At 42.2% G+C, this 24020-nt stretch overlaps 1 protein-coding gene across 3 annotated transcripts in view; it reads left to right on the top strand.

Annotated features, from left to right (window-relative positions):
* The window catches only part of CPNE4 (copine 4), a 441978-nt gene that overhangs the window by 383682 nt on the left and 34276 nt on the right, over nucleotides 1-24020 (top strand). For all 3 annotated transcript variants that reach the window (XM_043968781.1, XM_043968782.1, XM_043968783.1), the window contains exons 8-10: nucleotides 11911-12009; nucleotides 18426-18512; nucleotides 20132-20191. In XM_043968781.1, coding sequence (XP_043824716.1) covers nucleotides 11911-12009; nucleotides 18426-18512; nucleotides 20132-20191 — 246 coding nt within the window. The remainder of the gene's footprint in view (nucleotides 1-11910; nucleotides 12010-18425; nucleotides 18513-20131; nucleotides 20192-24020) is intronic.

Genomic DNA, 24020 nt, shown 5'->3' with positions numbered 1-24020 from the left:
TTGCTCAATTCATTGTCCATCTGATGGACTAGATTCTGAGACAGCCATCCAGTTGCATAAAGAACAATAAGCATTCTTCATCCATTTAGTTTTTTCTATATAGATAGTTAAATCAAACACAGGCATACCATAAGTTATGACTTTTATACTTTCTTCTTACTCTGCCATTGATTTTGATCTCTGCCCTAACAAGTTGATTGTCTTAATCTATATGACACCTAATTCAGAAATTATTTCACACATCGGTAATCAATTATTTCCTCTCTGTTAGAAAATATCATGTTTTGTTATTTGTCATATACCTCTTTACCCCTTTTAAAAATATTCATGTTACTACAGGCATGAAACTCTAGCTAGGCATGCTAGAGAGCAGTGCTAGAGGGAATGAAGGGATGGCTCTGAAGGGACAGAGTGAGCCAAAGATGAAGCTTACCTAGAATATCACTCAGAAAAAAATGCACCCTGGGAATTCCCAAACCTTAGAAGAATAGGAAAAGACTCTTTTAAAAATGATTAGAATAGCCACTCTGCCTTGTGGATCTCAGAACTTTCTTTTTTATAATTAAACATTTAGTATTTGGGTGAAGTCCAAAGAGAGATTGACTTCCCATTTACATTTTATTTTGCAGAAGTTATTTCTCCCAGTTCAATCACCTGTCAGTCACCAAATCACATTTTGAAGTGGGATTCATCTTAGACCTTTAAGTAACTGGAAGAGGGAGGGTCATGTTAGACCACTGTCAATCTCTTCTGATAATGAAGAAAGTTGGAATGCATCACACAAAGTCCACCCATTTCACTCTGTTCAGGGTTCATGGGAGATTCAATTTTCCTAAAATACAGCAATGTGTGAAATTTCAAAGGTCTAGATGAGAATTTGAGATCTTCTCAGGCTTATCTAAACCACAGCCACAAATCTCCAAAGAAAACTATTTCTTGAAACATCATGGTGTGATCTTTCTCTGTGTGTGTGTGTCTGTCTGTCTGTCTGTCTGTGTCTCTGTCTCTCTCTCCTGACCTCTCTCAGTCCCTCTCTTCTGCCCTCTCCCTCCTTCTCCGCCCCCCATCTTCTCTCTTCCTTCCTCCCTTGTCTTGGCTATGATCCAGAAATGTCGAAATGTGTGAGTTTGAAGGCTAATGCCAATATAGTTCTCACCCTTTCATCACTAACATCATTGATATGTTCTAATTATATGAATCCCATCTAAGACTTCCTTTACTGATTTGAATGGAAATGATCCTTAAGGAGCAATGATAACACTTGAATAGGGTTTTGTGATGATTTCAGGAGCAAATCTTCATCTGTTCTGTTCTTGTGAAGTTCCTTGAAGGGGGTTGGTAACAAAGCTTTTTATTCTAGAATTAGCAAGGAGGCTTATACTGCAGATGCTCCCAGGGAGAAGTAACACACTGACATCAGCTTATGCACTCTACAGAGTAGGTGACATTTGTCAATAGAAGACAAGTATTTGATTCTCTATTCAAATACTTCCAAGTTCTATGACCTTAGGCAAATTTATTATCCTCTCTGTGACTGTTTGCTTGTAAAAGAGGACAGGAATACTTTCCCCAGCTAATTCACAGGGATATTGTGAGGAAAGTGCTTTGTAAACCACCAACTGTTGTTATTATCATCACATATGTACACATATACTTAAATGTCATACTTTCATAGAAGCAGAGCTGGAGGGTACGCAAGAAACCTTCTAGTCTGGAGTCCTGGGGTCCATGGACTCCCAAGAAGCCATGTGCAGACTTCAGGGAATCAGTGACTTGGATGGTGAAAACACATCGTTATTGTCACTAAACTTTGCTTTCCTTCACACTCCTATGCACTTTATAGATTTAAAGATATTATTCTGACAAGGGTCCCTCATGTTTTCCCTAATAGTTCTAATTTCTCCTCATAGTGTTCCAGTGAGAGGCAGAGTTGTATTCTGGATAGAGAGCTGGCCTTGGAGAAGAAAGTCTTACCTTTGACATGTTCTGTCTGTATTATTTAGCCTCTCCATTCCTCAAGCTATTTTCTAATAATATAATTTGCACAGTTGCTGATCTACATTCATAGATGGCATTTTCTCATTGAGAATTCCCAAAACTGATGAAATCACAGGTTGGGGAGTGGGGGGAATTCTTCTGGTGGCTTTGAATCATGGAATATTAAATCTCCAAAATATTGAAGTTATAGATTACCCAAAAGCTAATCAATCTATTGACAAATATTTATTAAGCACCTACTATCTGCTATGCATTGTCTGTGAATATGGAAATGAAAGGTAGGTGTAAGCTGACTGCAGTAGAGAGAGATAAATAGATGGATGAATGGATAGACAGAAAGGATAGATTAAAAATTGCATTTCACTGTGATTAGTTTCCTTTGTAATTCTATATATTTATTTTATTTTGTGTGTTTAAAGCATTCTTCTGAGAAGAAATCCATAGGCTCCACCTGACAGCCAAAGGTATCCATGACCAAAAAGAAAAGTTAAGAACCTCTTGTCTGGATGTAGGAAACAGAGGCTTACTTTGAGGCGAGCAAGGGATACCTTGTTATTCCCCTCTACAGGGAAAGAAAACAAATTAGAAAGTAGTACTGTTTTACCAGAGCTTTCTAACACAAATATTAATTGCTAATATTAGAGGCAGTGTGGTTTAGTGGATAGAAAACAAGTAAAAAAGATAACAGTATGTAGTGCGGCACTCGATGTTCTCTCAGCCACTCAGGAGTCACTTCTTCAAACATGTCTTTAAAATATATAACTTAAAGGACTAGAAGGAAAGGCGCCTTCTGCAATCCCCATCTTCCAAAAGCTGAAATTGAATCTCCAAGAGGTTAAGGGGCAATCTTCCTTTTGAAGATCTCAAAGCAAATTTTAAATGAAAGCCAGAAAGAGAAGAAAGGGTCATGTCTCAAGATACTGAATTGGTTTCTGTTCTGTAGGAAGAGTGATTTGGTATTTGCTTGGTGTTCGTGAATTCACTGGATATAGTGAGACCGTGGTAATTTACAGATTCAAAAAAAAACAGAGAGGTCAGTCCATGAGCAGGATACATTCCAGTACTTATTCCCATTTTTAAAGTGCTTTAGGGTCCACAAAGTGCTTTCCTCCCAGGAAGGATGGCAGCTACCTTCAAGTGGGATTGCACTCTGTGCCACACCTGTGCTGTGACTCTTGTTTTGTTTTTGTTTTTTTGGTGGGGCAATGAGGGTTAAGTGACTTGCCCAAGGTCACACAGCTAGTAAGTGTCAAGTGTCTAAGGCTGGATTTGAACTCAGGTCCTCCTGAATCCAGGGCCAGTGCTTTATCCACTGTGCCACCTAGCTGCCCCCTGTGCAGTGACTCTTGCCCTGTCCTGCTAGTGCCTGCCCAGGCTTGCCCCCATAGTTGGGATGCTCTCCCTTCTTGCCACACCTCTTACAATCCCTCATTTCATTCAATGTTCAGCTCAAACATGACCTCCAGCATGAAAGCCTTTCACAAACCCACTCAGTTGCATCTGACATCCCCCTCCCAAGTAAAAATGCCTTCTCTCTGTTCCATATTTTGCATTTATTATATGTGTGTCTATATTATGTTATTCCCCCCTTAGAATGGAAACTCCTGAGCTCAGATACTATTTCCCTTTTGTCTCAGTATCTCTTAGCACCTAGCACCATGCCTGGAACATAGTAGGTACTTATCAATGTTCTCCATTGCCACCAGATTCTTCTTCTAGCACCTTACTCTCCTCTAGAAGTGGAGAACGGCATGACCACTCCTTTTAGTTCCCCTCCATAACTCTTCCATTCCCCAGCACAGTATCTGTTGACGTTTGGCCCTCATCTCTAAACAACTCTAGCTATCAGGAGCCTGTTTCTCCCCCCTTTAACTTCTGGCAGTAGCCAGGCAGGAAGCTAGAGGTGCAAGGTTTGAGGTCAGAGGACTGGGGTTCAAACCCTAGCCCTGCCACTTGCATGATCTCAAGCAAGCCACCTCCCCTCATCTGCAAAAATGAAAAAGTTGGACACTTTCCAAGTTCCCTTATAGCTTGGATCTTATGATGGAGAAATAGTGTATGTAGAGAGTAAAGAATTCAAGATCTTGATGGATGGGAGAGACCTAAGGGAAAAAATACAAGGGCTCTCCAGAATGAAGGTCCATCAGTGACCAATCAAAGTTGCAAAAAAGAGTTGGGTAGGAGAGGCATAAATAACAACAAGAACAATGCTTCCCTCTCTTGCAGAGGTAGGGGACCATGCTGTCAGGCTCAGTTGGTACATCGGTTAGTTTTTCTGATCTGCTTTTTTTTCTTTCTTCTTAATTGTTAAAAGGCTGATTCACTGGCTGGTGGAGGAGTAGGGTTATATTTGGAAATAAAGATGATATAAAAGCAAATGGACTAGATGAAGCATTTCATTACAAGATAATATATCCAGGTTCTGCCTTTAAGCCAAGAAAGCTGTAATGTTTGGCATCTTTGTTACTGTAGTGGCCAAATGAATCATTTTTGAAGGGAGGTGAAGGTTAGTAAAGAGCCCTAGACTTCTTTGTTTTGGTTTTTGTATTCTTAACACTGGTACCACACACATAGACACAACTTGATAAATGATTGTTTGGCTTTGGGGTCAAGAGACCTGGGTTTAAATATTGGCTCTGGAATGTATGAGCTAGATGACCTTGGCCAAGTCATTTAAATTCCATGAACCTCAATATCTTCATCCTAAATAATAATAGCTCACACTTATATAGTTCTTTAAAGCTGACAAATCACTTTATTTGGGTTTTTTGTTTGTTTTTTTTGTTTTGTTTTTAGTGAGGCAATGGGGGTTAAGTGACTTGCCCAGGGTCACACAGCTAATAAGTGTTAAGTGTCTGAGGCCGGATTTGAACTCAGGTACTCCTGACTCCAGGGCCGGTGCTCTATCCACTGTGCCACCTAGCTGCCCCCTGACAAATCACTTTAAATATATTAACTCATTTGAACCTCACAGTAATCCCATGAGAGAGGTACTACTATCTCGCCATTTTACAGGTGAAAAACATAGGTCCAAAGACACATTGGGCAGTGTTTGAGGCAAGATTCAAACCCAGGTCTTCTGGACTCCAAGACTATTCTTTTCACACTGCTGTTCTGGAAAATGAGGTGATGAGACTAGATAAGCTCTAAAGAGCCTTCCAGCTTCAAAATGTCATGGCATTCAGTGTAACTATCATGACCAAGCAGAGTTCCATAGGAGAACTCCCTTTATGAGCATGCTTTCCTCTGAAGACATCAGTGATGTTAATGCCTTCCATTTTTCTAAGCTCTGGTCCCAGGAGCCACCAGAGAGGAGACAGTTGCAACTAATTTATAAAACAAAGTGGGGAGGCCACCACCGGGACATAGGCATTTCCAGTGAACATGGTGGAAAAGCCAGAAACATTGAAATTAATCTTAGCATCAGCAAGAGAGTAATTTGTTCTTCTCTAAGATGTGAGTAGGGATACTCTTGTCAACTGAAAAGGTTTTCTGTTTTGTTATTTTGTTTCATTTTATCCCCTTAAAGACACTCTACTGCAATCATGGAGGCAGCTAAGTGGTGCCATAGTGCATACGCACTGGACCTGAAGTAACAAAGATTTATCTTCCTGAGTTCAAATCTGGCCTCAGACACTTATTTGTTCTGTTACCCCGGGCAAGTCACTTCACCATGTTTCCCTCAGTTTCCTCATCTGTAAAATGAGCTGGAGAAAGAAATGGCAAACCATTCCAGTATCTCCGCCAAGAAAATGCCAAATGGGGTCCCAAAGAGTCAGATAAGACTGAAAAAAAATGACTGAACTTCAATCATGTCTTTTCTGCAGCGAGAATTTAAAAGTTCAGTTCCAATTTCATGAGTATATCAAGTGATCCAGAATTCCCTATATCACACTATTAAATGATCCATTGTGGGTTTTTTTATATGTTTTAACCATAAGGTAGGTCATATAAACATTGCTACCTCCATCTTATAGATAAGGAAGTTAAGGCTGGGGAGGTGGGAGACTATGGAAGGCTTAAGGGTCTTGCATAAGGTCAAACAATAAATGTCAAAGCGAGACTTGAACTCAGGGCTTCTCACTCCAAGTCCAGCCCTCTGTCTCCTCCACCACACCATCAATCCCCAGAATGCTTTTAGAGGGTCCCAAAAGATCTTCTCTGCCAGTGGCCAGGTTTTCAAAGCTAACATCTAACTCTTTTTCTGGTTTCCCCTTATTGATTCAAGCCATGAGCCTTGTCTCTGTCTCATTCTTTCCAAGTAAAAAATGAACAATCTCACAGGCTCCCAGGTGCCTCCACCAGGGCCAGAGGAGCTGTCAACCAGGCGATCCGGGCCGTCAGAGGCGGCTGCTTTGTTTGTGGCCCAAGGTTCTCCTTCCTTTGGGACCTGTTCAAAGAAAGGTCAGCACAAAATTCTGCATCTGATGTGCTGAGCAATTCCAGGCAGTTTAAGGACTAAAGCTGACACAAAGAGCTGAGCTTCCATACCGAAATCCCTGGCCAGAGCTAATCCAGGCTGGGTTCTCTCTCCCTTCTTAGAGGCATTGGATTTGATCTGCCTCAATCAGGCAATCAAACACAGCTGATTTAAATGCCAGGTCTTCTGCTAAGCAGGTTTGGGGATGTGTTGCCCCAAAGAAAGGGAAAAACAGACCCTGCCCTCAAGAGTTTATATTCTAGTGAAGAAAACAACGTCAGTCAGTGAGTTAACAAGCATTTATTAAGCACTAGGTTCTGGGTAGATAGTTAGGTGGTTCTTACCTGGAAGTTGGGAAGACTCATCTTCCTGAGTTCAAATCCAGCCTCAGACACTTATTGGCTATATGACCCTGGACCAGTTACTTCACCCTGTTTGCCTCAGTTTCCTCATCTGTAAAATGAACTGGAAAAGGAAATGGCAAACCACTCCGGCATCTTTGCCAAGATAACCCCAAATAGGTCACAAAGAGTTGGACAGGATGGAACAATTGAACAACAAAAATTTGCCAGGCGCTGTGCTAAATGCTGAGGATTCAAAGAAAAGCAAAAATAATCCCTGCCTTCAAGGAGCTTACATTCTAATAGGGGAAATGACATGTAAATAACCAGGGGCATAAAAATATATATAAAGAATAAATAGGGGGCAGCTAGGTGATGCAGTAGATAAAGCACTGGCCCTGGATTCAGAAGGACCTGAGTTCAAATCCGACCTCAGACACTTGATACTTATAGCTGTGTGACCCTGGGCAAGTCACTTGACTCTCAGTGCCCTGCAAACCACCCCCCCAACACACACACACACACACACACACAAGAATAAATAGAAGGTAACATTAGCAGGGATGACTAGAAGAAAATAAATACAAGGGATCCATTTGGGGAGACCCTCTGGTAGCTAGGGTGACCAGAAAAATCTTGAAGTAGAAGGTGGCACTTGATCAGAGTTTTGAAGAAAGGGATCAGGGGTGGCTAGGTGGCGCAGTGGATAAAGCACCGGCCCTGAATTCAGGAGTACCTGAGTTCAAATCCGGCCTCAGACACTTAACACTTACTAGCTGTGTGACCCTGGGCAAGTCACTTAACCCCAATTGCCTCACTTAAAAAAAAGGGGGATCAACAAGTGTCTACTGTTTGCCTGTTAATGATTTGGATACAAAAATGAGAAAGTCCTTTTTCTTAAGGAGCTTGCATTCTGCTGGGGGCAAGGGGAGGTTATCACATGTTTAAAGATCAGTAAATTCAAATTATAAAGTAATTTGAGGTCTACCAACTACTGTGGGGATCAAGAAAGAGATCTGGAAGGTGGTGGCTCTTGAAAAGAGCTAGGGTTTCTAATAGGTACAGGTAAGGAGAGAGAGCATTCCAGGTATGGTCAGCACCAGTCTGTGCAAAGGTACACAGGCTAGGGATGAAATTACTTCTGTGGTCAGTTTGGGTTATGTCATAACATATGCCTAACAGCCTAGCAACAGCTAGGTGGTACAGCAGACAGAGGGCCAGGCCTGCAGTCAGGAAGGTCTAAGTTCTACTCCAGCCTCAGATACTTATGTGTGACCCTGGGTAAGTCACTTAACAGCTATTTGCCTCAGTTTCCTCATCTGTAAAATGGGGGTTAAAATAGCATCTCCCCTCCCAGGTTTGTTGTGAGGATGAAATGAGGCAATATTAATAAAGTGCTTAGCACATAGTAAACACTATATAAATATTAGTTATCATTATTATGTTAATATGGAAAGGTTACTGGAATCATTTTGTGAAGGACTTTGTATGCTAGAGGAGATTCTATCATCCTAATGACAATAAGAAGCCACTAGAACTTCCTGAGAAGGTGAGGTGTAGTGATGTTCCCTCTCTCTGAATGGGAGAGATCCAAACTTCAGGGTGAGGGCAAGAACAGAGGAAAGGGTTCAAGAATAATTAGCCATGTTACTAAGCTGTGTGACCCTAAGCAAGTCACTTAACCCTCATTGCCCTGCAAAAAAATAATAAAATAAAAAAGAATATTTAGCTAGAGGGGAGCTCACAGGACCACAGGTCCAGGGTTGGAAAGGACCTTGGAGATGATGTCATCCAATCGCATCATTTTACAGATGAGGAATCTGAAGGGCACCTGCTCCAAGTCACATGGGTTCAAAGTGTCCAAGGCAGGATTTGAATCTACTTCCTCTGACTGGAGAGCCAGCATTCCTTCCCCTGCACCACACTACCTTCCTCAGTTAACAGACGCAGTCCTTCTTTTCCAGTAGATTACAGTCTGAGACTGGAACCACCAATACATATAGAATCAGGCTCCCCAAATAAATGCCAAACCTCCCCCAAAGTTTAGCACGAGTGCTATAAATTCTCAGCAAATATTAAACTGCATTAAATTTAATTTTAATGGTTTCTGGATACTTTATTGCCTTTTAAATACCACAGCCATAGTTGTTTCCCAATAATTGTCCTTCATAGAACTCTCCTTTATTTAAAAAAAATTAAACAGCTTTATAAAACAGACCAATGCTGCAAATATGTCTGAGAAGTTATATAATATTCTGAATCTGTGCTCTACCACTTCTCTTCTGGACAGATGGAAGTATGCTTTATGATCAGTTCTCTGACACCAAAAGTGATCATGGTGTTTAGCATTACTGATGCTGCCCCTTAGCCTTGTTTTTATAGGAACTTCTGGGAGAAAAGGAAGATGAGTGTTTGCTTGACATTTTAATTCTTTAGTAGTTAGAGATTGCATTATTTAAGGAAGGCTCACCAAGGAAAGTATTGCAGTGAGTAAATACATAAGGGTTAGAGGACTGTGGAGTAGGTTTAATTGTATTCATTGTCTATATTCCCTTGGTTCTGCACCACTCTGAATCAGTTCATATAATTCTTCCCGTGTTTCTCTGAATTCCTCATATGTAGCATATCTAAATGGGCAGTAATATCCCATGATAATCATATTCCACAAATTATTCAACAATTCACTAGTCAATAGGTACCCACTTTGTTAACAATTTCTGGCTACTAAAAGAAAATTTGAGCTGCATTGACTGCAAATGAGAGAAAGGAATAATTAAACAATCCCATGTTGAGACTACATATAAGCAGAGGATGAAGGGTATAATGCAAGGAGAGGAGAATTGCATGTTCAGGCAGAGTGGGGTCAGATGAAATGTATGGCCTCTTGATTATAATTAATCAAGGAAGGTTGCATGGGGTTTAGGTAGTAGGATAGGGCAGGGAGTAGAAATTAGGAACTGCTGTTAGGAAAGGAATGAGAGGGCTTGCTTATGCTTGTAATCTTTAACAGCTAGCGATGCATCTTGTTTGGGAGAATTGACAAGAAAGGTATTGCAGTGAGGTGCGGGAGTGGCAGTATGTGAGTGCTGGAGCTCTGGGGAGGCCCTGAGTACATTTGACCTCTGAAGCCCTCTTCATATTTCCCATTCTCTTCCCCAAGAACCAAATATTTTCTTCATTTAAAAAAATCACTCTGAGATGCGAGGGAGATGGGAAAGCCAGTGGAAACTAAGGAAGGATAGAAGAAATGTCTTGGTAATAAATGGACACCAACATGCAATAGCTGTGTGACCACAGTTGATCAAGATCTCAGTGCCCCTGGTAGCTCTAGAACTCTAAGTTAGAGATGCATTCCTAATCTATATCAACAGTAGCTAGTTCCCCATACTGATTATACTCCAGTTCTACACAAAAGAGGAGGGGAGGTCCCTATAGTTCTCTAGCAATCAAAGTTAGATGTTCCTCCTTTAGGTAATCTAAGTCTAAATTCACGGACCCATTCTTTGAGTCAGGGATACTTCTCACTGACAATAGTGAGACTTGTATACTTACACAGAATCAGGCTGACCCTGAAGACTAGGAACCCCAGACCAAACTCAACCTTACTTTGATTCCATTCAAGTTGGCTCTTGCTCTGAAGGTCTGAGACTTTTTTCCTACTTCCAACCATTGTCTGGTCTACTGCCTAAGCACCCTCTGAAGACTTCCAGAAGTGCCTTTCCTACATCAGGGTATGAAGCCAGAGCCTTTCTGGAAGAAGTGTTTTGGATAGGGCATACCTTGCAAAGTTGGGCTTAGGAGCCCCCAGAAGGATTACTGACAATTGCTGTGAACAGGACTACTGAGAGGAGAGAACATTTCAACATCTCTCTAGATGGGCCGTGCTGGATCTTGCTCCGTTAGCATGGTCTAAATGCTTGGCTACCCAAAGGGATCTATGCGTTCATCACTGTGGGTCCCCCAGATTCCAACTCCTCTAGGTCTTTGCCTCTCTTCCATGTATTTTCATAAATCCGACATAGATAATTTACTAGAGGTCTTTGTTTGGTTCTTATGGGGCTCATTTTCACCAATAATGTGTCAACTGATCCCAACTATCATGGAACAAAATTCAAACTTTTGAGTGTCAATAGTTCAATCAAGATTTATATGTTTTTAAATGATAATTTTTCAAATAGTCTGACTCTTTTGCCACCATTGTGGAGGAAATGGAAGGGGGCTACACAAGATTAAGGGCCATTTTATATTTTTATCAATTGCCTGAGATGTCATCAGAGCAAGTGCTACAAACCATGCCTGGAGTGGAGAGGAGGGTAGGGACATAGCTTCATGGACAGGGGACAGCAATCTCACTGCAGTAGAATAAGGTTGCTGCTGTTTTAAGTAATTATTCCTGCTGACAGAGTAATAAATTCTGTTGTTTCTATGCTACTGAAGAATTTTAAATGTAATTGGAATCAACTAAGTTTGGCACCCTTCTTATTTGGTACCCTGGGGAAATGCTCTGATCACTCCACCTTAGTTGTACCTCTGGCTGCCATGACCACAGCAATTTATCATCTGGTGTCTAGTCTTCTGGTGATGAGTATCTCCATGATCTCTATACAAGCAAAGCAGAATTGCATAGCCTTTTCCCACACAAGTATGTTGTGCCCCAGTTTCATATCCCCATATCATTTCTATTGGGTGTTACCTTCTTCTGCCTTCAAAATAAGCAGCAAAGTTTATATTAAGGTATATTAGAGTGAAAAAACACTGACTCTGGGGTCAAAGGATCCCAGGATGGCCTTGGACAAATCCCTTTACGTAACTGGGCCTTGGTTTCTTTATGTGTAAAATGGGAGAACTAGTTAGACTAGATGGCCTCTGACATCCCTTCAGGTTCCCACCCATGATCCTCTGATTTACTGTGGAATCCAAAGCCTTTCAACTGTTACTGCTTCCTTCTGTCAAGCTGAGGGTTTTTACCTCTAATGTTCCCACCTTGGGGTGTTGACTTCTGCTAATGTTCTCTCTTCCCAGACCTGATACCATTTGTTTATTCTTTCTTCCTCCTCCTCTCTCCTCGAGCATCTGACCTTTAACAAAGTCATAATTCCCATCCCCCTGAGAGAGGCAGCCTTCTGAAGGACACATTTCTTTCTCTTGCAGTGCATTGTCTGGGACTGGGACTCCAACGGCAAGCATGACTTCATTGGAGAATTTACCTCGACATTCAAGGAGATGAGAGGAGCAATGGAAGGGAAACAAGTAAGAGCCGAGGGTTGGGGGAATTGCTGGTTTGTTTAGTTCCTTAAGTATTTACTTTGGAGCTCATGAATGTTCCATGTTGAGCCCTGTAATTCTGAGTGGCTTTGTAAGGGCTTCTTCTCACAGCCTTTCTTTGGACAAAGGGGCAGAAGTTACATATGCGAAGCAGTTACATAACAAAATGTCGCTAGGACATCTGTGGGCAGACTCTCCAGTCATGCAGATCAGAACCTTTCTATAACTTGCAATCCTTGGGAGTCACCTGAAGCTCATTAAATCATATACCCATAGTCATAGTTAATAGGAGTGAGAGGTGGGACTTGAACTCAGGTCTTCCTTCTTCTAAGCCCAGTGATCTGGGATAGAATGGGAAGATGGGGAATGGGGGACTAGACCTGGGATTTCATTGCTAGAGGGAAAACCTGAAGAAGAAATCCCTTCTACCAATGCAGGTTGGCATTTTCTCTGCAACTTAGAGGTATTTGTCTGTGACACATATACTTGGGCAGGGCAAATGGTCACATTAGGAACAGTTATCTCATACCAGTGACTTACCATTGCACATTCAGTGCCTAGCCCTTTATATACATACGTTATTTCACTGAGTCCTTACAAAAGACATTGTGAAAGATCCCTGAATCCACAGTCAAAGGAGCTGGGTTTGAATCCTAATTCTGCTATTTACACATACACCTTGTGACCTGGGGCAAGGTTTGTTTTATTTATTTTTGCTTTGGGAAGTGGGGCATGAAGTCAAAATGAAGCTATCATTGCTAAATGGCTCAGACAGAGGCTGGTTTTGACTTTGCCTTAATTGGAATTTAGAAAATGAGCTTCTCCCGACTCCCCTGCTGTTTGAAGGGCAAAAAGAAGAAATCTGTCACTCTCCATCTTGTAGCTCTCTTTGGACCTGTGACACCATCTAGAGAGTACTGGGGATGCCATTGGGCCCAGAGATGACTTTAAGAATCTGAAGGGCTGTCATGAATGGAAGGGAGCAAAGGAGAGGAGTGGGTAAAAGTTTTCTTCTTAACCCCTTAGCTAGAAGCTGCAGAGAGACAGGGAGCTGTCCACAAGTAGAGTGCTGCCTCGGGAGGTAGTGGGTTCCCCGTTTGGAAGTTTTCACAAAAAGGGCCAGGTGACTGTTGGGTATCTTAGATCAAGAGCCAGAAGGGACCTCAAAAGATTATATAGCCCAACTGTCTCATTTTGATGGTGAAGAAACTGAGGCTCACTGAATCGACACATCATTAGTAGCATCACAGGCAGGGTTAGGAACCTAAATTTTCCTGACCCCAAGGCCAGCACCTAACCATTACACCACACTACCTCTAGATGTTGTAGAAGATATTCTTTGTCAGTTACTTGCTGGGTTAATTGACTTTTGAAATTCCCCCCACCTCTGAGATCCTCTGATTCAGTGATTTTGTGCTACCCAAAATGGCAATGCATACTGGCCAGTTTGGAGCTCCATTGTTACACTATTAAAAGTCTCAAAAATAAATATTTTTCTTCTTGATTAAATAAAGATCAGGGTGCACATTGTCAGGTTAATTGTTTAAATATTGAATTTAAGAACCTGGGGGCAAGATACTCAATTCTGCCCTCTGTGTGAACCTAAGGAAACAACTTGCATATTTGATGCCTCAATTTCCCCATCTACATTTTTTTGTTTGTTTTTGGGGGGGGGGGTTTTGCTGGGCAATGAGGGTTAAGTGACTCGCCCAGGGTCACACAGCTAGTAAGTGTCAAGTATCTGAGGCCAGATTTGAACTCAGGTACTCCTGAATCCAGGGCTGGTGCTTTATCTACTGTGCCACCTAGCTGCCCCCTCTACATTATTATTTAATTAAGCATGCAGTTCATCAGGCTACAGGTTTAATGCCTAATTAAAATCATTGTCAAGCATTCTATATATAATCTTCTAGTCCTCACTTTACTAATGGGGAAACTGAGGATCCTTATTACATTATTGACCAAGGTCACATATATTTAGTGTATTAAACCAAATGTATCTATACATTTTAGACCAAGGCATGCATTTTCATTGTCTTTTAATAGGTCATAATAATAATTATAATGTTACAGCTCAAATAGATAAAGTAGTTTAAGGATAAATCCTATGACAAGTATTATCCCCATTTTACAGATAAAACTGAAGCTATTCCAAGGAAGTTATGGAGGGCAGGGTCATTTATTAAGCACCTGTTTTATAGGCCAGGCACTGTGCTGAGCACTTTACAAATGTTATCACATTTAATCTTCACAACAATCCTGGGAAGTAGGTGCTATTATTATCCTCATTTTAGAGTTGAGAAATTAAGGCAAAAGTTAAGTGACTTGCTCAAGGTTCCATAGGTTATAAGTGCCTGAGGTCACATTTGAACTCAGGCCTTCTTGACTCTATTTTTTAAATTTTATTTTATTTGTGATATATAATTATATTTTATACACATATGAAACCTAGATATAATATACACATACATACATATGAAATATATAATGTAAATTTTCTACATTGTTACATTTATATACACCTAGATATATTCTAATACATATAACTTAGTATTTTAAATCCTTAAATAACTTTTATAAATATCTACATATCAATTTATATAAATAATTTCTATGACAAATTTGCTTAAATATAATTACTATATAAATAAGACCTAAATAACTCATTTATGTGTGTGTATATAAATACATATATACCTCCCGTACCTTTCCCAGCATACCCATCCCCACCTTTCGAGATTAAACATTTTTATTTATATTTTTCTGTTCCAATCTCTATCCCTCTTTCCCTCCCCTCCCCCTCTCAGAGATGGCAAACAATCTGACATGAGCCATACATATATGATCATGCAAAACATCACATTTGTCACTTAATGAAAGAATGTGAAAGAGAGCAGGCTTCAATTTGTTCCATCAATATCAGTTCTTTCCTTGGATGCAGATAGTATGTTTCATCAATATTCTTTGTCTTGGATTGTCTTGAATCATTGTATTGTTGAGAATAGTCAAGTCGTTGACAGTTCTTCATCGAACAGTATTGCTGTCTCTGTGTACAGTGTTCTCTTGGTCCTGTTTACTTCCCAATACATCATTTCATACATGTCTTTCCAGGCTTTTTGAAGCACTTATTTTTACAAATAATTTATATAGTATTGGGATTAATTGTTCTTTAAAAGTTTTGTAGAATTCACTTGTGAATCCATCTGGTCCTGGAGATTTTTCAACTCATTCAACTTCTTCAAAAATTTGGTGCATATATGTTAAGCATTGATATGACTTCCTTGCCTATGGAACCTCTCAGCAAAATATAGTTTCCTTCTTTATCTCATTTAACCAGATCTATTTTTGCCTTTTTTTTTGTCTGAAACCATAACTGCTACCCCTACTTTCTGTGCTTTGGCTGAAGCACAATAGGTTTTGTTTCAACTTTTTACATTTACCCCATGTGTATCACTGTGCTTTAATGTGTTCACATTTATAGTTAAGATGACTCTCTCTATGCTATTTTTTCAGTCATTTTCTGTTGAGTTTGACTTTCTCTGACCCTATTTGGAGTTTTCTTGGCATAGATACTGAGGTGGTTTGCATTTCCTTCTCCAGGTCATTTTACAGATAAGGAAATGGAGGCAAATGGGGTTATGTTTACTTGCCCAGGGTCACCCTGCTAGATTTAAACTCAGGAAGATGAGTCTTCCTGACTCCAAGCCCAGTACTCTATCTACTGCATCACCTAAATGCCCTACCATACACATAGTAGGTGCTTAATAACGACTATTGATTGAATGAAATACTTCGCTACACTCTGCTCATTACTGAGAAAACCACCTATGCAGTCATCCATTCCTGCATGTTATTTCCTTGTCCCCCTCTGTTCCCTCCCCCCACCTCTCCACCCTGCCCATGACAGATCACATTGCCTCAGTGTCATTCATATTGCTGGGGCTGAAATAGTCAGCCTGTGGCTAGTTTTTACAACGTTGGTTTTGGAGTTTTCCTGGAGCCAATCTGGCTGACCTAGACTATGTCAGTCATTGTCGAATTCTCATCACCAGCACAAGTTCCACAGAGTAATCAGAGCAAGGCCAAGTCAGGGGAGGAAAGATGTGCCCACAAGGGGGCCGCTGTCCCCCAGAGTTCAGAGAGGTGTCCCTGCTCACAGTCATCAGAGGATCATCATATCCTGGACCTAGAGGTCCTTGGGTCCAAAATGCTCATTTCAGAGATAAGAAGAAAGTGTTGAGAGGAGTGTAAGGGGTCTGCCCAAAGTCAAACAAGCATCAAGTGTCTAAGGTAGGATTTGAAACCAGGTTCCCCCGCCTCTGGAGCCTCATCTTTTCCACCACATCACAGAGCCTTCCACTCTTACCACTCATTAAGCAAGCACCATCTCCTGGCTCCTAGAACCAGGATGCACCACCCACCACTTCTCTTCCCCATTTTAATTTAGGTACAACAGTAGTGACAATGACCTACATTTAAATGGAACTTTATGGTTTCAAGACATCTTACATAGGTTATCTTAATCAAACTTCATAAAGAAAAACAAACTGTAAGAACAGTCATACAAGTATTTAATTCCACATTTTTCAGATGAAGAAACTGAGGCTCAGAGTTTGGACTGAGGTTCACGTAGCTTAAAAAAAAGGGGCAGCAGCAGTAGGACCTAAGCCTGGGTCTTGGGAAATTAAGGCCCTGTATATGATGTTGTCTTTCTATAATAATCTATTTGTTGATTTTGTTGTTATAGTAATGCTATCATTTTTACAATGCCTTAAGGTTCACAAAGTACCTTAGAATATCATGTCATTTTATCCTCCCGATGACCCTGAGAAATAGGTGCTATTATCTCCATTTTACAGATGAAGAAACTGAGGCACAGAAAGGTTGGTTATGACTTGGAAAGCACCATAATAGTATTAGCACCATCTTCCTCATTCCTTCTTGGTAGGGTGTTGAGTGGGTACCCTTCCATGCTCAGAGAGGACCAAAGGACATCCCTGTCGGGGCCAAGGTATGGTGTGTCCCACTGTGGCTGATCATACCAATATGAGCTTGGGACACTCCACCACATGTTGGCACAAATAATCCATATGAACATTTAGAGAGGAGATAGTGTTGAATGTCAAGTGCATAATAAAGGTGATGTGTGGGATTTTTGTTTTGAATATACATATGTCCTCACTAAATAATGTTGCCTGTTGAATTGATTAGATGATAATTATGTCCCACCAAGGTGCCTATAGGTTGAAAGCTTTTGAGAGCTGATGTCTTCATGTAATATCCCCCTAGACTATATCTTACCTGACCCCACCACCACCATTTCCTACCACCATCTGCCTGTCCCTATTCCTGTCATGCCATCAAGTAGCTCAGAAATTTACTGAGTAACCCTGGGCAAGTCATTTAATCTTTGTCTGCCTCAATTTCCTCAAATGCAAAGTGGGGATAATTAAAATACCAACTCCTAGGGTTGTTGTGAGGATCAAACAAGATATAATATTTGTAAAGTATTTAGCACAGTTCCTGACACAGTTTCTTTCTTCCTTCCTTCCTTGTTAAGAAGCATTAATCAGCTACCATGAGCCAATGTGCTAAGCTCTAAGGATACAAAAAAAGGCAAAAGACAGCCTCTGCTCTCAAGGAGCTTAACGTCCCCTAGGGCAGACCACATGCAAACAGCCAATTTCTCACATAAAGGCTGAGTAGAGATAATCAACAGAGGGAAGATGCCAGCATTGAGAGGTATAATAGGCAACAGCTTCTTGGACAAGGTGGGACTTTAGCTGGGACTTGAAGGAAGCCAGGGATGAGGTGTCAGAGGATTAGAGGCCAGGAGAACAGCCAGGGCAAATGCCCAGAGTTGGGAGGTGAGTGAAATGTGCAGGGAACAGGAGGCCAGTGTCACCAGATTGCAGAGTCCATGGCAGGGAGTAAGGTATAAGAAGGCCAGGTCACAGAGGGCTCTGTGCTCACATTTGTGCTCATCATCCAGAAAACCCCCACTCAGTTCTGATGCGGATAGACCAGAGCCCTCTCACATAAATGGTCTACATGGATTCTGAGGGGTCTGTAGCTTCCTGGAGCCTTCAATCTGCACTCCTCAATATTTCTTATCTTTTAATTCCCTTTCTATCCTGTTCAGCCCCAGAATTTGAGGTCTGGGACTGTGTTCCTTCATTCTTAATGTATCTGCCTCGACAACTGCCTCCCCTCTATGGCCTGAGCTGACCCAGACCGTGTCCTCCTGCCCCCAGACTCCGTTTCTTGAACTGGCTGCCCTGTCACCTTGGCGTTGCCTTGAGATTTCTGTCGACATCTGTCAGAGCACATTGGTTTACTCTTAATGACTCAATTTCGTCCTTGCGTGGGTGGCTCTCATGCCATGATTGATCTTGTTGCAGGTACAGTGGGAGTGCATCAATCCAAAGTACAAAGCCAAGAAGAAGAATTACAAGAACTCGGGCATGGTTATTCTGAACCAATGCAAGGTAGGACCACAAACGCTTTTCTCCCTGTTGGTCCTAAGTAAGATTGTCAGGAGGGTGGGGGGTGGCATGGGTGGCGGGTAAAGGTGACACCTAGAGCCAAAATAACAACAGGGATTTCAGGTTTCCAAACTCTTCACTGCAATCCTGTGGCATAAGCAGTACAAAAAGTGTTATTCACATTTTGCGAATGAAGAAACTGAGGCACAGAGATGGAATGTGCCTTTACCAGGGTCACACAGCTACTAGATGACAGAGTTGAGATTCAAATTCTAGTGTTCTGAGTCTAAGACCAAGACATAAGTTAATATGAAAGGGGGGTGAGCTAGAGAATACTGATCCTTCTTTCATGGGATCATCCTTATTCTTTCATCTTTATCTTAATCAGACTGTGCTGAAAGGATAATAACAAAGAGAAGCAATAAGATAAATTGATAGCCAAGAAGGAAGATAGAGTACCCAGAGGGAGTTGCTTCATTGCAGAGAACCTCTGCATACTCATAATGAATATTCTCCCAAGCCTGCCTTGTTTCCTATTGGCAGTTAGAATTCAGACATTTTAGGCAAATGCTAGGTGTATGACTCATCAAGCCACTTCTCTATTCTATGTGTCTGTTTCCTTCTCTGAAAAGAAAGAAAACAGAAACAATATACAGCTTTGGACTCAAAAACATGATGCCTGTTTAAATTAGGGTGTAGACCCGGGATTTTCTTGGTCTGGGGAAGAAATGCACTCCCAAGTGTGGCCCCAAACAGATTAAAATATAACTGGAAAATACTTAGCAGCAACAACAAATATATACCTATAGAGATAGAAATAGAGATATATAGATGTACACACATAGGCATATACAATAGAATACAGATAATGTTAATATATGGTTTTCTAAGTCAGCACAGCTATAATAAGGATAGCTGAATAACAGTAGCTCCATTTCCCCAGTGAAGAGGTTCTCTCTGCTCGTGAAGGTTGGTACCTTTCCTACAACTTCTAGTCTTGGAGTGCCAAGAATTTGGCTGACTTGCTGAGGGTCACATGGTCAGTGTATGTCCAAGGTAGAAGGTGGCTTTGAGACCAGCTCTCTATCTGCTTTGCCATTTTCTCTCTTGGTTCTGGTCATACGCCACCAGTCTTGAGTGTTCAGCCTACAAGCCCATGAGCTGGAAGAGCAGGATCAGGGCAAAGACCATGATTTCTGTTTGACACATGTTGGGTTGGAGGGGCCAGGAAGAGACGTGGAGGTGGAGCTGCCCAGCTGGCAGTGGGAAATGCAGGGCTAGATCTCGGGGAAGAATTGAGGACAGAGGAAGTGATAAAGCCAGGATTCAATTACCATGTCTTCTGGGTTGGAATCCCCTCCTCTTCCCACTGCAACACAACTGCCTTCTACAATTAGCCAACAGAGGAAGAAGAACAGTAGGTATTTCCTATTGTTTGTATTCCCATCTTGCCCTGAGAGAAATGAAAAAGGCCGAGGTTCCTTCCTGCTGGATACTGCTGCTTCTTCACTCTTTTCTTTGAGCTGCTGTCCAAAGTTCAACCCTTAAATCAATCAGAACCTCTCCCTCTCTCCTCCCCCTCTCTCTCAATAATCAGAATTCTTCCACTTCCTTCTTTTCAGATCCACAAGATGCATTCCTTCTTAGACTACATCATGGGTGGCTGCCAGATCCAGTTTACAGTAAGCTCCCTTTCCCCTTTACTTTGGTTCAGGGGCTCCATCAAAGCTGTAAGTCCACTGTGTTCATTTAGTATGGTGCTAGATTCTTGTCGAATTTTAAGGTTGTTTTAAAAGTGGACTTGGATATTGTTCTCAGTAAATGAGTAACATTTTATGCATCACATTGGCAGCATTCATTGTGGCGTTGGATTTCAGAGCCAGAAACTCCTGGGGTGAGCACTGGCAGGGCCAGGGTGGGGGTGGGAAATTTGAATGGACTTCCAATGTTTTTCTTTCTCCTGTGACTACATCCGTGGCCAGACCAATCCATCAAAAAGCCAACAAGCATTTGTGAAACACCTACCCTGTTCCAGGTATTGTGCTAAGTACTAGGGACACAAAGACTTTTAAAGTCAAACTGTCTTAAGGGGGTTACAATCCACAAGTGGTCAATGTATACAGAAAAGCTAGAAGGCAATGGGGTGGGGCATGATATGAGGCAGGAGCCACTGGAGGAGATGGGGAAAGGGCTCATGTGGCATTTCACTAAGACTTGGAAGAAGCCAAAGATTCTAGGAGACACAAGTGAGGAGTAATGGGGGGCCACCACTACAAAGGCAGAGTCAGAAGATCAAGTTCTGTGCCTGAGGAATAGTAAGAACGCTAGCTTGGCTCGACCTTAATGTGCCTCTGCACATAGAGAATCAGAGAGTTTTTACTAGAAGGGACCTTAGAGTCATTGAATCCAACCACTGAGGAATTTCACAGAAGAGGAAACCAGAATCTAGAGAGCTGAGTGACTCACCAATAGTATCCCAGGCAAGCCCAGAACTGGAGTCTTTGTGACTGTCCCATGTAGGTGATGCAGGAATAATGAGACCCCAGAGTATCAAACTTGTCTTGAAGTTTAAAGGGAGCCCCATCTGTATGGGCAGGGACTCCCCAAAGTGAGTTTACATGGGTTTTTTTATTTTTTAAACCACAAAGGGAGGACATCAGGCAAAAGGAAATTGGATGGGGAGGTTGTAAGAGCTGACTGAATCCATAAGATACCTTGACTCTGAACAGATGCTATAGTACAGGATGTTCTTGTGGGTTGGGGGAGTGGCGAGGGGGGGGGTCCTTTAATTGGTGATCTAATGCTTGACACCAGATGGAGGTAGTCTGTGTTCCAGCATACTCCCGGAGAAATGTGCCATCAGACTAGAGAGGCGGGCGGGGCCAGGTTGTGAGGGGCTCCAAGTGCCAGACCCACATTGCCATGAGACTCCCCCTTAAGATCAATGACTGTTTCACTGTGTGGGTGTGGGTGAGCACAAGCAAGGTGAGAACAGATCACCCACTGGGGGGATTAGACCTAGTGAGCTCCAAGTTCCTTCCAGCTCTCTAACTCCACTTCTATGATGCCATCTCAGTTATCAGAGGCAAGACGTCTTCTTGAGGCCAGGAGAGCCTGGTACTTTTCTAGTGTGTCTATTACTGCAGTGCTAATGAGCACCAGGTGTGTCAATTAGGAGCAGGCCCACCTGGATGTCTGGGATTCCCAGGCCCAAAGGCTGTTTTTGACAGAGGCAGGATGAGTTGACATCACCCAAAGGGGCAATTCTGGGGCCTGGCAGTCACTGGAATGATTACCCAGGGAGGTCAGAGGATGGCTCTGAGGACTTATAAATAAGATTTAAAAACAGGTAGTATTGATTTGGGTCATTTTTAGATTCCATAGGTCATGAGCAACCTTCAGACACTTACTCTACTCACCTTCTTGCCATCGTCTAAGGAAAATACAGGTTTCCATTTCAGGCAGTCCATGACTTATGTGGTCATCACCTTATTGCCCTGAGTCTCACTTTGCTCATCCATAAAATGGGAATAATAATGCCTATATTGCCTAACTTTTCAAGGTTATTGTAAAGCTCTAATTGCAAACGCATTTTGCAGTCTTTAAAAACGTACCTAAGGGGCAGGTATGTGGCGCAGTGGATAGAGCACTGGCCTTGGAGTCAGAAGGACCTGAGTTCAAATCCAGCCTCAGACACTTGACACTCACTAGCTGTGTGATCCTGGGCAAGTCACTTAACCCCAATTGACTCACCAAAAAAAAAATGTACCTAAGGTGTTGTTATCATTATGTCTGACAAATATATCCATCCAACAAAGATGTACCCCAGATATATACTGTCCAAGGGACTCCCCTCCTGATTACCCGGAGAGATTGCTTTCTCCTTGCCTAAGCCTCCCACTCAACCTCTTCGTTACAGACCTGCTATCTCTTGACACATCCTCCTCTAAGCCTCCACACCTCCACCCATCCCATCATCTCAGTGCCTAGAATTCTTGGAGAGGAAGAAAGGCTGGGAGAGGTGGGGAGCAGGCATATGATGGTGAAAGGAAAAGGAGAGACAAGGGGAGAAAAGGCATTCTGCCACCTCACTTCCTCCTCATGTGTGTGTGTGTGTGTATGTATGTGTGAGTAGATATGTACAGCTGGTTCCCTAGCACTAGTATTCTGCAGCAATAAAGGGAAAGGAAAGGTGAAAAGGAAAAACATAGGGGGCTCTCTGCCACCACTTCTTCCTCTCCTCCTTCCCCTCGCATCCCATCAACAACAGCAGGGGAAAGGAAGGCAAGTTGGTCAGCTAAACTTTTCCTCATTTTGCTCAGCCCTGTCCCTCATCATCCTAAGGGTCCTCAGCCTGTTCTTCCTATTCAAACTTCCTTCGCTTCCCTTCCCTAACCTCCAGTACAATAGAACATAGATAATGTAGGTATGTCATTTTCTAAGTCATCCTGATGGATGGTTTAGGAGCCCCTGTTTCTATTTGAGCCTGAGGCCACTGGGGAAAAGGTCTTATGCAAGGAGCCTGAAAATAAGCCAAGGACCAGTGGTCTCATTATAAACAATGGATCCCTAGGAGCATTCAGGTCTCATTGGGGCAGGCTTCCTGTTAAAAATCAGTCCCCCAGTGAAACCCAGCTCCTGTATGCCTTTCTAGGCCTCATTCTTGTTGTCTGAGCAATTCCCCAACTTCCATTTCTTTTCCGTTTCACACTTGTGGTCATTCAAGAAAAGCTGTATAGAATAGCTCTCAAAACTCGTTTCCAGAACTCCTAGCAAGTCATTCGCTGTTACCTCAGGGCTGAGACTTTCCTAGAGCCTTCTGTCCTTTGCTCCCCTCCTTTCTTTCTTTCCAGCTTTTATTATTATTATTAATGAGAAAGGAAATGAGGAAAGGTCCTCCTTAGGAAGTGGTAGCTAAGTTGAAGGAAGACCGAGAGGCCAAGGATAGGAGAGAGGGTAAACAGAAGTCAGGACTGGGCACTGATTGGGGTTAGGTTTCTATTCTGGGATTTCAATCACACAGCCCTTAGCAGTCGGTACCTCCAGACTGAAAGGGTAACTGATTGGAGCCAAGGTTTGAGAACAACCCAAAACACGCTGGAGAGGCCTGTGAATTGAGAGGCCTAATGAGGGCTTTGCAGGCATCCTGCTGGGTGCTCTCGGGGTTGCCTGAGATCTCTATTATGTGGATGCACTTTGCAGTTACAAGAAGTTCCTAAAAAGTCCACAGGGCCTTGTTTTTATTCCCAGGTCCTCGCAGCACAAAATACAGCCAGGTACCCTCCACTGGGAAAGCAGCAATACATGTCAGGGTCAATCTGGTGACTTCCTTGCAAAACTCTCCCTCTAGAAGGGTAAGAGCAAGGCTGTGTGGCTTGTGAAGGAGGTTAGAACTCTGAGCCAAGTCGGGGCTTTCTCCACTCTGCTTGTGTTTGGTAAGAGCCGTATTGGGGAAAACAGGGACTCTCTTCACTCCAATATGGCACTGGTACAGTTCCATGTCACAGTCAC

Source organism: Dromiciops gliroides, chromosome 5, assembly GCF_019393635.1.
Source record: "Dromiciops gliroides isolate mDroGli1 chromosome 5, mDroGli1.pri, whole genome shotgun sequence".
In the NCBI taxonomy this organism is placed as follows: domain Eukaryota; kingdom Metazoa; phylum Chordata; class Mammalia; order Microbiotheria; family Microbiotheriidae; genus Dromiciops; species Dromiciops gliroides.
Note: the sequence above shows the minus strand (reverse complement) of the source record. Positions and strands in the feature narration are given on the sequence as shown.